Raw genomic sequence first — 12729 nt, 5'->3', positions numbered from 1 at the left:
ACCCCCTACCATTATTGCCCTTCCACAATTCTTCCTCTCCCTTCCTAGAAGCCGGACCACCCGCAGTGCCATGGCCTTGGCTCTGGTTGGCCTCCATAGAGGAACTGTCACTCACACCGTTTTCCAAGGTCGAAAAGCAGTTTGCGAGTGAGATGCACTTGGGGGGGATTCCTCACTACCTGCCTGGTCCCCTTCATCTGTCTGGTGGTCATGCATTCCCTCTTTGCTTGCATTTCCTTAAGCTGCGGGGCGACCACATCCTGAAATGTGCGAATCACGAACCACTCAGTCTAGTGAATGCACCGTAATTTGAGTTGCTCCAGTTGGAGGCACCTCCTGCACACATGGTAATCCAGACTGCCAGGAGTGTCTAGGATTTCGCACATAGCGCAGGATGTGCAAATCACATGACTGAGCTCCCCAGACATATCTTAACTAAATAAAATACCCCTGCTTTTATTTTATCCTTTCTCTTCCTTTAGTATAGAATAGAATCTAGATCCTCTGGATAGACTAGATCCTCTATGTGCTGCTGACTGCCTGTCCCAGGGTCCTCCTCTTGCACTCTCCTCTAGATGCTGCTGTCTGCTTGTCCCAGGGTCCTCCTCTCGCCCTCTCCTCTTGGTGCTGCTGACTGCCTATCTCTCGGTCCACCTCTCGCACTTTCGCTGTTTTAACCTCTCTGTCCCGAAGTCTCGCTGTTTTAACCTCTCCCAAAGTCTCACTGTTTAACCAAACTATTGCAAATTATTTAGATGAGTTGTTTGTGACTGTGTAAAATTCTTAAATTGCACATGGTAAGGAAATTACTTTCAAAAGTAAAATTCAATTGTAAAATCTTTTTATTCCTGATTGAGCATATATGCAAATTTTCATTTTCTCTTTCAAATTAATAATGAATACTGTATCGCATTCAGTATTATTCTTTTAATGAAAGAATAACTAAAAAATACTAGAGGGAGAAATTAGAGTATGCGAGAAAGCTAGCTAGAAATATAAAAACAAGTAGTATAAGTTCCTACAAGCATTTAAGATGGAAAAGAGTAACTAAAGTGAGTATTGGTCACTAGAGAGTGAATTTGGAGAACTAATGATGGGAAGCAAGGAAATGGTGGAAGCGTTGAACAGGTGTTTTGTGTCTGTCTTCAATAGAAGGCACAAATAACAACCCAGAAATAATTGTGAGTCAAGAACTGAAAGGGAAGGAGGAACTTAAAACAATCGCCATGACCGGGGAAAAGGTATTGTGCAAACTATTTGAGTATAAAGCTGACAGTAGCCAGGACCTGATGGCCTACATCCTAGGGCCTTAAAATAAGTGGCTGCAGAGATGGTAGATGCATTGATGCATCTTCCAAAAATTCTTAGATTCTGGAATGATCCCAACGGATTGGATATTAGAAAATGTAACACATTAATTCAAGAAAAGAGGGAGACAGAAAACAGGAAACTATAGACCAGTTGGCCTAACTGTCATAGGGAAATTACTCGAACCCATTATTAAGGAGGTTATAGCAGGATACTTGGAAAATCATAATGCAATCAGGCAGAGTCAACATGATAATATAAAAGCGAAATAATGCGGATGCTGGAAATCTGAAATAAAACAGAAAAACTCAGCAGGTCTGGCAGCATCTGTGGAGAGAGAAACAGAGTTAACGTTTCGAGTCTATATGAATCTTCTTCAGAGTCAACATGGCTTTGTGAAAGGAATTTATTAGAATACTTTGAGGAAGTAATAGGTGAAGTGGTTAAAAGGGACCCTGTAGATGTGGTGTACTTGGATTTCCAAAAGGCATTTGGTAAGGTGCCACATTAAAAGTTACTGCAGAAAATAAGAGCTCATGGTGTAGGGGTAACATATGAGCATGGATAAAAGACTAGTTAGCTGACAGGAAGCGGAGCCTCGGGATAAATGGGTTATTTTTGGATTGGCAAGCTGCAACTAGTGCCACAGGGATCAGTGCTGGGGCCTCAACTATTTACAACCTTTATCAATTACTTGGATTAAGGGACCAAATATTTGGTAGCTCAATTTGTGATGACACCAAGAAAGGTAGGAAAGTAAGTCTCAAGAGGAGGTAAAGAGTCTACAAATGGTTAAATGATTAGGAAGAAATATGGGGAAAATTTGTCCATTTTGGCAGGAAAAATAGAAAAGCAGTATATATTTAAATGGAGAGAGACTTCACAACTCTGTGGTACAGAGGGATCTGGGTGCCGTTATGCCTGAATCACAAAAGCTTCGTATGCAGGTACAGCAAGCGATTAGGAAGGCAAATGGTATGTCAGTCTTTGTTGCAAGGGAAATGAACCGTAAAAGTAGGGAAGTTATGCTGCAGTTCTACAGGACCTTGGTGAGACCACACCTAGAGTACTGTGTGCAGTTTGGTCTCCTTATTTAAGAAAGGATATAACTGTATTGGAAGCAGTGCAGAGAAGGTTCACTTGGCTGATTCCTGGGATGAATGGGTTGTCTTATAAAGGAAAGTTGAACAGGTTGGCCCTATACCCATTAGAGTTTAGAAGAATGTGAAGTGATCTTATTGAAACATATAAGACCCTGAGGGGATTTGATTGGGCTGTTGCCAGGCGGATGTTTCTTCGTGTGGGGGAGACTAGAACTAGGGGACACAGCTTAAAAATAAAAGGTATCCCAGTTGAGACAGAGATGAGGAGGATTTTTTTCTCCCAAAAGGTTGTTAGTCAGTGGAATTCTCTTGTGCAGAAAACAGTGGAGGCTGTATCATTGAATTTATTCAAGGCTGAATTAGATAGATTCTTGATTGACAAGGGATTCAAGGGCTGTGGGGGGTGGTGGGCAGATCGAAAAGTGGATTTGAGCGCTCAATCAGAACAGCAATGATCTTATTAAATGGCAGAGCAGTCCCGAAGAGCCGAATTACCCTCTCCAAGTCGGTTGCTCGCTCGCCGAGCTGTCAAAGCTGTATTAAAGCCTGTTAAAAAGTAATTAACCTAATTAACTGAGATGCCCTTCCAACCTTAAGGTTGGCGGGCAGGCAAAGCGCCCGGGTGGCCTTCGCATTTTTCTTAAAACCTCATGCACAGGCGGGATGAGGTTTCATGAAGGGATGAAGGGTTTACTATTTAGATAAAAATTTTTGAAATAAATAGTGGACATGCCTCAGCTCACGTGACAGTTTCACATGACGGGACATGTTCTTAAATTTTTTTCTCACCTTTATCCAAATTTCCACAATTTAAACAAATCTCCCCTTGCCCGTATAGGGAGCCCTCAGTGCTTCCGGGTGCGCGTCATGACGGGCGGGCCTTAAGTGGCCCGCCCACTTAAAATGGTGGCGCGGCCCCGATTGGGGGCGCCAATCGGGTTCGCCCCCGCATCCGCACAACCCCCCCAACAGGGGGAAATTTCTGCCCATTTGTTTCAGTGTTAATTGAACTAAATTTTGAAAATTACTGTCTTTTAGCCTTGCCTGTACTTTTCAAGAAAGAGCTTCATAATCAGGAGGTTGAAGAGGACAGTACTGCCAAGCTGATCTGTGAGGTCACCAAACCTGATGCCCCAGTGAAATGGAGAAAGGGATCAATGCTGCTTGAGCCAAGTAACAAGCATGAAATGAAGCAAAAAGGCCCCTGTGTTGAGTTGCTTATTCACAGCCTAAAATTAGAAGATGCTGGAGAATATACCTGTGATTCTGGAGATCAACAGACCACTGCCTCCTTAAAAGTGAAGGGTAAGACAACAGTCATCAGATATTGTAATTCAAAGGAATAAATGTTGTCATTTGTAATTTTTCATGCAACTCACCATTCTTGCTAACCTTTTGTTAGCAGGATTTTTAAAAAATTCATTCATGGGATGTGGGCTTCACTGGCTGGGCCAGCATTTATTGCCCATCCCCATTTGCCTTTGAGAAGGTGGTGGTGAGCTGTCTTCTCGAACCGCTGCAGTCCATGTGGTGTGGGTACATCCACAGTGCTGTTAGGAAGGGAGTTCCAGGATTTTGACCCAGCGACAGTTAAGGAACGGCTAATAAATTTCCAAGACAAGACGGTGAGTGACTTGGAGGGGAACTTCAAGGTGGTGGTGTTCCCATCGATCTGTTGCCATTGCCCTTTAGATGGCACTGGTCGTGGGTTTGGAAGGTGCTATCTATGGAGCCTTGGTGAATTCCTGCAGTGCATCTTGTAGATGGTACACACTGTTGCTTCTGTGCGTCGGTGGTGGAGGGAGTGAATGTTTGTAGATGTGTTGCCAATCAAGCAGGCTGCTTTGTCCTGGACGGTGTCAAGCTTCTTGAGTGTTGTGGGAGCTGCACTCATCCAGGCAAGTGGGGAGTATTCCATCACACTCCTGACTTGTCCCATGTAGATAGTAGACAGACTTTTGGAGTCAAGAAGCGAGTTACTCGTCACATGATTCCTAGCCTCTGACCTGCTCTTGTAGCCACAGTATTCATATGGCTAGTTCAGTTTCTGGTCAGTGGTAACCCCCAGGATGTTGATTGTGGGGGATTCAGTGATGGTAATGTCATTGAACATCAAGGGGCAATGGTTGGATTCTCTCTTGTTGGAGATTGTCTTTGCCTGACACTTGTGTGGCGCAAATGTTACTTGCCACTTGTCAGCCCAAGCCTGGATAATGCCCAGGTCTTGTTGCATTTGGACATGGACTCCTTCAGTATCTGAGGAATCGTGAATGGCGCTGAACATTGCGCAATCACCAGCGAACATCCCCACTTCTAACCTTATAATGGAAGGAAGGTCACTGAAGAAGCAGCTGAAGATGGCTGGACCGAGGACACTGTCCTGAGGAACTCCTGCAGTGATGAACTGGATCTGAGATGACTGACCTCCAACAACAAAACCATCTTCCTTTGTGCTTGGTATGACCCCAACCAGCTGATAGTTTTCACCCTGATTCCCATTGACTCAGTTTTGCTACGGCTCCTTGATATCACACTCAGTCAAATGCTGCCTTGATGTCAAGGGCAGTCACTCTCACCTCACCTCTGGAGTTCAGTTCTTTTGTCCATGTTTGGACCAAGGCTGCAATGTGGTCAGAAGCTGAGTGACCCTGGCAGAATTCAAACTGACTGTCATTGAGCAGGTTATTGCTAAGCAAGTGCCGCTTGATAACACTGTTGATGACCCCTTTCATCACTTTACTGATGATGGAGAGTCGGCTGATGGGGCCAGGTTGGATTTGTCCTTTTTGTGTACAGGACATATTTGGGCAATTTTTCACATTGCCGGGTAGATACCAGCATTGTAGCTGTAATGTAGCTTGGCTCGGGGCGTAGCAAGTTTTCAGCATCCAGTGCCTTCAGCCATTTCTTGATAGCACATGGAGTGAATCAAATTGGCTGAAGACTGGCATCTGTGATGCTGGGGTCCTCTGGAGGAAGTCGAGATGGATCACCCACTCAGCGTTTCTGGCTGATGATTGTAGCAAATGCTTCAGCCTTATCTTTTGCACTGATGTGCTGGGCTCCCCCATCATTGAGTATGAGGATATTTGTGGAGCCTTCTCCTCCAGTGAGTTGTTCAATTGTCCACCACCATTCATGACTGGATGTGGCAGGACTGCAGAGCTTAGATCTGATCCGTTGGTTATGGAATTGCTTAGCCCTGTCCATCACTTGCCACTTAGGCTGTTTGGCAGGCAAGTTGACCTATGTTGTAGCTTCACCAGGCTGATCCCTCATTTTTAGGTATTCCTGGTGTTGCTTCTGGCTCCTGCAGTTTCATTGAATCAGGGGTTGATCCCCTGGCTTGGTGGTAATGGTAGAACGGGGGATATGCTGGGCCATGAGGTTACAGAATGTGGTTGAACTTAGCCTCTACAAGGAGTGTACGGTGGTCACTCCTACAGATACTGTCATGGACAGATGCACCTGCGGCAGGCAAGTTGGTGTGGATGAGGTCAAGTATGTTTTTCCCTCTTGTTGGTTTCCTTACCACCTGCTGCAGATCCAGTCTAGCACCTATGTTCCTTAGGACTCAGTGAGCTCGGTCTGTCGTGGTGCTACTGAGCCACTCTTGGTGATGGACATGAAGTCCCCTATCCAGAGTACATTCTGCACCCTTGCCACCCTCACCAGTTGATGGCGGGCAGGGGCGGCATTGTACATTGTAATCAGCGGGAGTGGATTTTTCCGAAAATCGGCAATGGTTTCATGGTCATCGTTGGACTTTTAATTCCAGATTTATATTGAATTCAGATTCCACTATCTGCTATGATCGGATTCGAATCTGGATCCCCAGAGCATTACCCTGGGTCTCTGGATTACCAGTCCAATGACATTACCACTACCACACCGCCTCTCCCCTTAGAAGGAGACCCTTTATTTTAGACTGGGCCCCCTAGTTCTATATTCCTCAATCATAAGAACAAAGAAAACAGGAGCTAGAGTAGACCTTATGGCCCTTCGAGCCGGTTCCATCATTCAATACCATTATGGCAGATCTTCAGCCATAACAACACTTTCCTACCCACTCCCCCATCCCTTGATTGCCTGTGAGACCAAAGATTTGTCTGTCCTGGCCTTAAATGTATTCAACAATGGAACACACACAACTTTCTGGAGTAGAAAATTCCAAGGATTCACAACCATTTGATTGAAGAAGTTTCTCCCCATCTCAGTCTTAAATGATCAGTTTCTTAACCTGAGACAGTGCTCTCGTGTTCTGGATTCCTCAGCCAGGAGAAACAACCTCTCAGTTTCTACTGTATCAAGTCCTATCAGAATTTGTATGTTTCAGTGAGATCACCTCTCATCCATCTAAACTTCAGAGAATATTGACCCAATTTACTCAGCCTCTCATCATCTCATCACCCTGTCATTCCAAGGACTAATCTAGTGAACCTTTGCTGCACTGCCTCCATTGCAAGTATATCCTTCCTTAAATATAGAGACCACAGCTGTGCATGATACTCCATGTATGGTCTCATCAAAGCCCTGACTTCTTTATTTTTGTATTCCAACGCCTTCCAGAAAAGGCCAAGATGCACTTTGCCTTCCTAATTGCTTGCTGTACCTGCAGGCTAACTTTCTGTGTTACTTGTATGAGCACACCCTTTGAATATTAACATTTAGAAGTTTCACATTTTTTAGAACATACTCTGCTTTTCTATTCTTCCTATCAAAGTGAATAACCTCACACCTCCCCGCATTATACTCCATCTGCCACCTTGTTGCCTACTCATTTAAAAGGTCTATATCTTTCTGCAGCCTCTTGTGTCCTACAGCTTACATTCCCACCTAGCTTTGTATCATCACCAAACCGAGATACGTCATTCTCTTTGTCTAAGTCACTAATATTGTAAATAGCCCAGCACTGATCCTTGTGGCATAAATGGTGTTGAGCTTCTTGAGTGTTGTTGGAGTTACAATCAACCAGGCAAATGCAAGATACACCATCACACTCCTGTCTTGTAGATGGTAGACTCTGGAGAGTCAGGAGCTGAGTTATTCACCGCAGAATTTCCAAGCTCTGACCTGCTCTTGTAACCGCTGTTTCTGAATGACTGGGCCAGTTAAGTTTCTGGTCAGTCATAACTCAGGATGTTGACGGTGGGAGATTTAGTGATGGTAATGTCTTTATACGTTGGGAGATGATTAGATTCTCTCTTGTTGGTAATCTGGCACTTGAGTGGCACAAATGTTACTTGTCACTTGTCAGTCCAAGCTTGAATCCTGGCAAAGCTACATTCATGCTCCACCTATTTCACTTTGGTTTCAGAGAAGACAATTCCTCTGTCCTGGCATAAAGGGCATCGTATCTCGCTCTCTTTTGTTATGTGCAATTGTGTCCTGCATAAAAACAGATGGATTGACTGTGAGCACAATGGATGAAAGAGCAGTTCATGCCTGCTGTCTCTGCTGAGCCCTCAACAGTAAGGGATTATGACGCCGTTTGACGTTAGATGGGTAGCTTAACGTGGCTGGCAGACATTCAGTGACAATGTCCCACCTGCAGGTCTGTGGATGATAACCCTTCAACTGCCTGATACCCTTATGAGATTGTGAGTTGACAGTGAGTAGAAGTTTCATTTACCTTGGTGGAGCGGTGCAGATCATTCATCCCTTTGCTGCACAACAGGGTGGTCCTTTTCTGCGCCCCATGGGCGCTAACCTCCCCAGTGACCTCTTCCCAGGCCGGTGTGGTCAGGTAGGAAGACATCCTGCACCCATCCCATGGAAAGAGTACCTCCCGCCTTTCCTGGTATTCCCCAGGGAGACTTTGCTGAACCATGGGGCAGAGGATTTCCCATGCTTGGGCGCCATAGTTTTCTTCGTCACTGTAACAGCTGGTCTGCAGTGAGTGAATGTCTGGCTAGGTGCCATTTAAATATGTTGCCAGGACTTTCAGCCTCATTAGGGGCGGGCAACATCCTTCCTGTCCTGCCATGAGATTTGCTGAGCTCCTCACTGATGCATAATTATTGAACTGAAAAGCAGAAGCGTGTTCAGCCTTCCTGCCACCCAGCGAGACTCACGCTGCCTTTCCTGCCTGCCACCGCACTTAGTCTCCAGAATGGAAAATTCCGCCTTATATTGATTAGTAATAACAATTGCAAACATTGACTAAAAGTGTTCCAGAATGGAGGGCTCTAACCTTCTTAATATTACCATAGTTACCGCTGTTATCCTCATGATAACTGAATATATGAAGAACCAAATTTTATCTTTGTGAAATCAGTGTACGAATAGAGGCCATTGAAAAAATTAATTTCTCCCAAATAAAGATAGCTTTTCAAATGTGTGATACTTATGACAATAATAATAATTGCATGAATTAGCACGCACATATATATATATATATATATATATATATATAGACACATAATTGAACCATATCTGGCTATTGAGATCATTACTGCTGTGCAAGGTTTGGCATTGACCTGACCGTTTATCTTGCACTAAATTATTAAAATCTCTGTAATCCTTAGCCCTGCCTGTACTTTTCAAACAAGAACTTCAGAGTAAAGAAGCTGAAGAAGGCAGTACAGTGTCATTGTGTTGTGAGGTTACTAAACATGATGCGCCCGTTCAGTGGAAAAAAGGATCTTCAATACTTGACTCAAGTAACAAGCATGAAATGAAGCAAGAAGGTTCCATTATTGAGTTGCATATTCACAACCTAAAACCAGAAGATGCTGGAGAATATACCTGTGATTCAGGGGATCAACAGACCACAGCCTTCTTAAAAGTAAAAGGTAGGACACTGACCATTACATGATTAAATTAGATTTTAACTCTGCATTGTTTTGTGTATGCTCAGTATCGTTCCCAGCTCATTGAAGGAAGGTAATGGAATAGAAATGCAGACATGTCTGTTCTTGTACATATGGGATGGAGGAGGTACAATCAATGGGCAGGATACAATCCCTGAGTCAAAATTGTGAAGCTCGAGTCAGCCCCAATGTTGAGCCTCATTTCCATGGCCAGAATTGTCCTGTCGGCGAACGGGGGCGGGGCCCGCTTGCCGATGAGTAAAATGACACGCGGTGATGTCGGCCGTGCATCCCGATGTCACTGTGCGTCATTTAGATTGTTAGTTTGGTGGGTGCGCAGCCGACTCGGCTGCACACCCGCCGAACTGTCAAAGGCCTATTAAGGCCATTTAAGTAGTCATTAACTCAATGAAATGAGCTGCCCGTCCAACCTTAAGGTTAGTGGGCAGGCAAAGAGCCCAGGCGGCCTTCGCATTTTTCATGAAACCTCATCCATGGGCGGGATGGGGTTTCATGAAGTGTTTTAAAATGTAATAAAAATTTTTACGTTAATTCTTTGACATTTCCCAGCTCATGTGACAGTATCACATGAGGGGATATGTTTCAAAAGTTTTTTCCTTCCTTTATTTAAACTTACATACATCAAGTGGATCTCCCTGAGGCACGGAGATCTCAGGGAGATCTCTGCACTCTTTCGCGCACATGGGCGAAGGAGCGCAGGGAACCACTCAGCGAATCCTCCCTGCCTGCACAGGGAGCGCACAGCGGTCTTTAATTGGCCCGCCCACGTTAAACGACGATGCGTCCCCAATCGCTGGTGCCGATTGGCTTTGAGCCCGCCCCCGCACAACACTCACGGTGGGGGTGGAGGGGGGGGGATTTTTCCCCATGAAGCGGACATACTAAAGAGAGTTTGAGGCAGCATACATGACGGTGTGCTTTATTGCAAGGCCCCACAAAATAAGGCCATGACCAATTTAACATTGGCACAAACAGCCATATAGATTTGTTGTGGCCTTTGCACTGCGAAGTTGATTACCACAATGTATATTTTAAACCTGTCTCATGGGCACAAAAATGTTGAATTTAAGCTCCACTATTCATTGTGCAGGGGCTGCTAAGGTTAAAAAGAATGGCTTGATCTTCTCTTCCAGTCAACAGGTGGTAGTTAGGTGACAGCAAGTTTGTGAATTGGAAGAAATGGTGTGGAATAAAGGAGCTGTTGTAAAGTTGAAGTCAATGGGAATCAGGGAGTAAATGCTGCACTGGCTGGAGCCATACCTAACAGAAAGGAAGATGCTTGTGATTGCTGGTGACCAATTATATCAGCCCCAGGACATCACCGCAGGAGTTCCCCAAAGCAATGTCCTAGGCCCAATTATCTTCGGCTGCTTATTCAATTACCATGCCTTCATCATAAGATCAGAAGTGTAAATGTTCACTGATAATTGCAGTGTACAGTTCCCTTCACAATGCCGCTAACAAAGCAATCCATATCCACATGCTGCAAGACCTGGACAACATTCAGGCTTGCGTTGATCAGTGGCGATAGCTTTTGCGGCACACAAGTATCTGCCAGCAACCATCTTAGGATAGCAACGCCCCATGACATTGCCAAATTTCCCACCATCAGCATCCTGGGAAGGTGGAGGTGGGGGGGTCATCATTGATCAGAAATTTAACTGAACCAGTTACATAAATACTGTGGCTGTGATACTCATCTCCAGACAGCCAAAAGCCTTTTCATCATCTACAGGGAACAAGGTAGGAATGAGATAGAATATTCTCCACATCCCTGAATGAGCGCAGCTCCAACAACGTTCAAGAAGCTTAGACCATAAGACATAGGAGCAGAAATTAGACCATTCGGCCCATCGAGTCTGCTCCGCTATTCGATCGTGGCTGATAAGTTTCTCAACCCCATTCTCCCCGTAACCTTTGATCCCCTTACCAATCAAGGACCTATCTATCTCGGTCTTAAATACACTCAATGACCTGGCCTCCACAGCCTTCTGTGGCAATGAATTCCATAGATTCACCACTCTCTGGCTAAAGTATTTTCTCCTCATCTCTGTTCTAAAATGTCTTCCCTTTACTCTGAGACTGTGCCCTCGGGTCCTAGTCTCTCCTACTAATGGAAACATCTTTGCCATGTCCACTCTATCCAGGGCTTTCAGTGTTCTGTAAGTTTCAATCAGATCCCCCCATATCCTTCTAAACTCCATCGAGTATAGACCCAGAGTCCTCAAACGTTCCTCATATGTTAAGCCTTTCATTCCTGGGATCGTTCTCGTGAACATCCTGTGGACCCTCTCCCGGACCAGCACATCCTTCCTGAGATATGGGGCCCAAAATTGCTCACAATATTCTAAACGTGGTCTGACCAGAGCCTTATAAAGCCTCAGCAGCACATCCCTGCTTTTATATTCTAGTCCTCTCGAAATAAATGCCAACATTGCATTTGCCTTCCTAACTACCGACTCAACCTGCAAGTTAACCTTAAGAGGATCCTGGACTAGGACTCCCAAGTCCCTTTGCACTCCAGATTTCTGAATTCTCTCCCCATTTGGAAAATAGTTTATGCCTCTATTTTTCCTACCAAAGTGCACGACCTCACACTTGCCCACGTTGTATTTCATCTGCCACTTCTTTGCCCATTCTCCTAACCTGTCCAGATCCTTCTGCAGCCTCCCTGCCTCCTCAATACTACCTGTCCCTCCACCTATCTTTGTATCATCTGCAAACTTAGCCAGAATGCCCTCAGTTCCTTCATCTAGATCATTAATGTATAAAGTGAAAAGTTGTGGTCCCAACACTGACCCCTGTGGAACTCCACTAGTCCCCGGCCGCCATCCTGAGAAGGGCACCCTTATCTCCACTCTCTGCCTCCTGCCAGACAGCCAATCTTCTATCCAAGCTAGTAACTTGCCTTTAACACCGTGGGCTCTTATCTTACTGAGTAGCCTCTTGTGCGACACCTTATCAAAGGCCTTCTGGAAGTCCAAGTAGATAACATCCATTGGCTCTCCTTTGTCTAACCTACTCGTTACCTCCTCAAAGAATTCTAACAGATTTGTCAGGCATGACCTCCCCTTGATGAAACCATGCTGACTTTGCCCTATTTTACCATGCACTTCCAAGTATTCTGAAATCTCATCCTTAATAATGGACTCTAAAATCTTACCAATGACCGAGGTCAGGCTAATCGGCCTGTAATTTCCCGTCTTTTGCCTCACTCCCTTCTTAAACAGGGGGGCTACATTAGTGATTTTCCAGTCCTCCGGGACCCTCCCTGACTCGAGTGATTCCTGAAAGATCACCACTAATGCTTTCACTATCTCCTTCAGAACTCTGGGGTGTAATCCATCTGGTCCAGTTGATTTATCCACCTTCAGACCTTTCAGTTTTCCTAGCACCTTCTCCTTGGTAATGGCCACCATACTTACCTCTGCCCCCCGACTGTCTTGAACTTTGGGGATGTTACTCGTGTCTTCCACCGTGAAGAC

The 12729-nt window shown here is 45.0% G+C and overlaps 1 protein-coding gene across 1 annotated transcript in view; it reads left to right on the top strand.

Annotated features, from left to right (window-relative positions):
- Nucleotides 1-12729, top strand: part of obscnb (obscurin, cytoskeletal calmodulin and titin-interacting RhoGEF b) — a 691209-nt gene that overhangs the window by 323713 nt on the left and 354767 nt on the right. Inside the window, exons 35-36 of the mRNA XM_078536828.1 lie at nucleotides 3450-3716; nucleotides 8939-9205. Coding sequence (XP_078392954.1) covers nucleotides 3450-3716; nucleotides 8939-9205 — 534 coding nt within the window. The remainder of the gene's footprint in view (nucleotides 1-3449; nucleotides 3717-8938; nucleotides 9206-12729) is intronic.

The sequence above is a fragment of the Cetorhinus maximus genome, chromosome 3, assembly GCF_964194155.1.
Source record: "Cetorhinus maximus chromosome 3, sCetMax3.hap1.1, whole genome shotgun sequence".
Taxonomy (NCBI): Eukaryota; Metazoa; Chordata; class Chondrichthyes; order Lamniformes; family Cetorhinidae; genus Cetorhinus; species Cetorhinus maximus.
The sequence above is the reverse complement of the archived record's forward strand: the minus strand, read 5'-3'. Positions and strand labels throughout refer to the sequence as shown.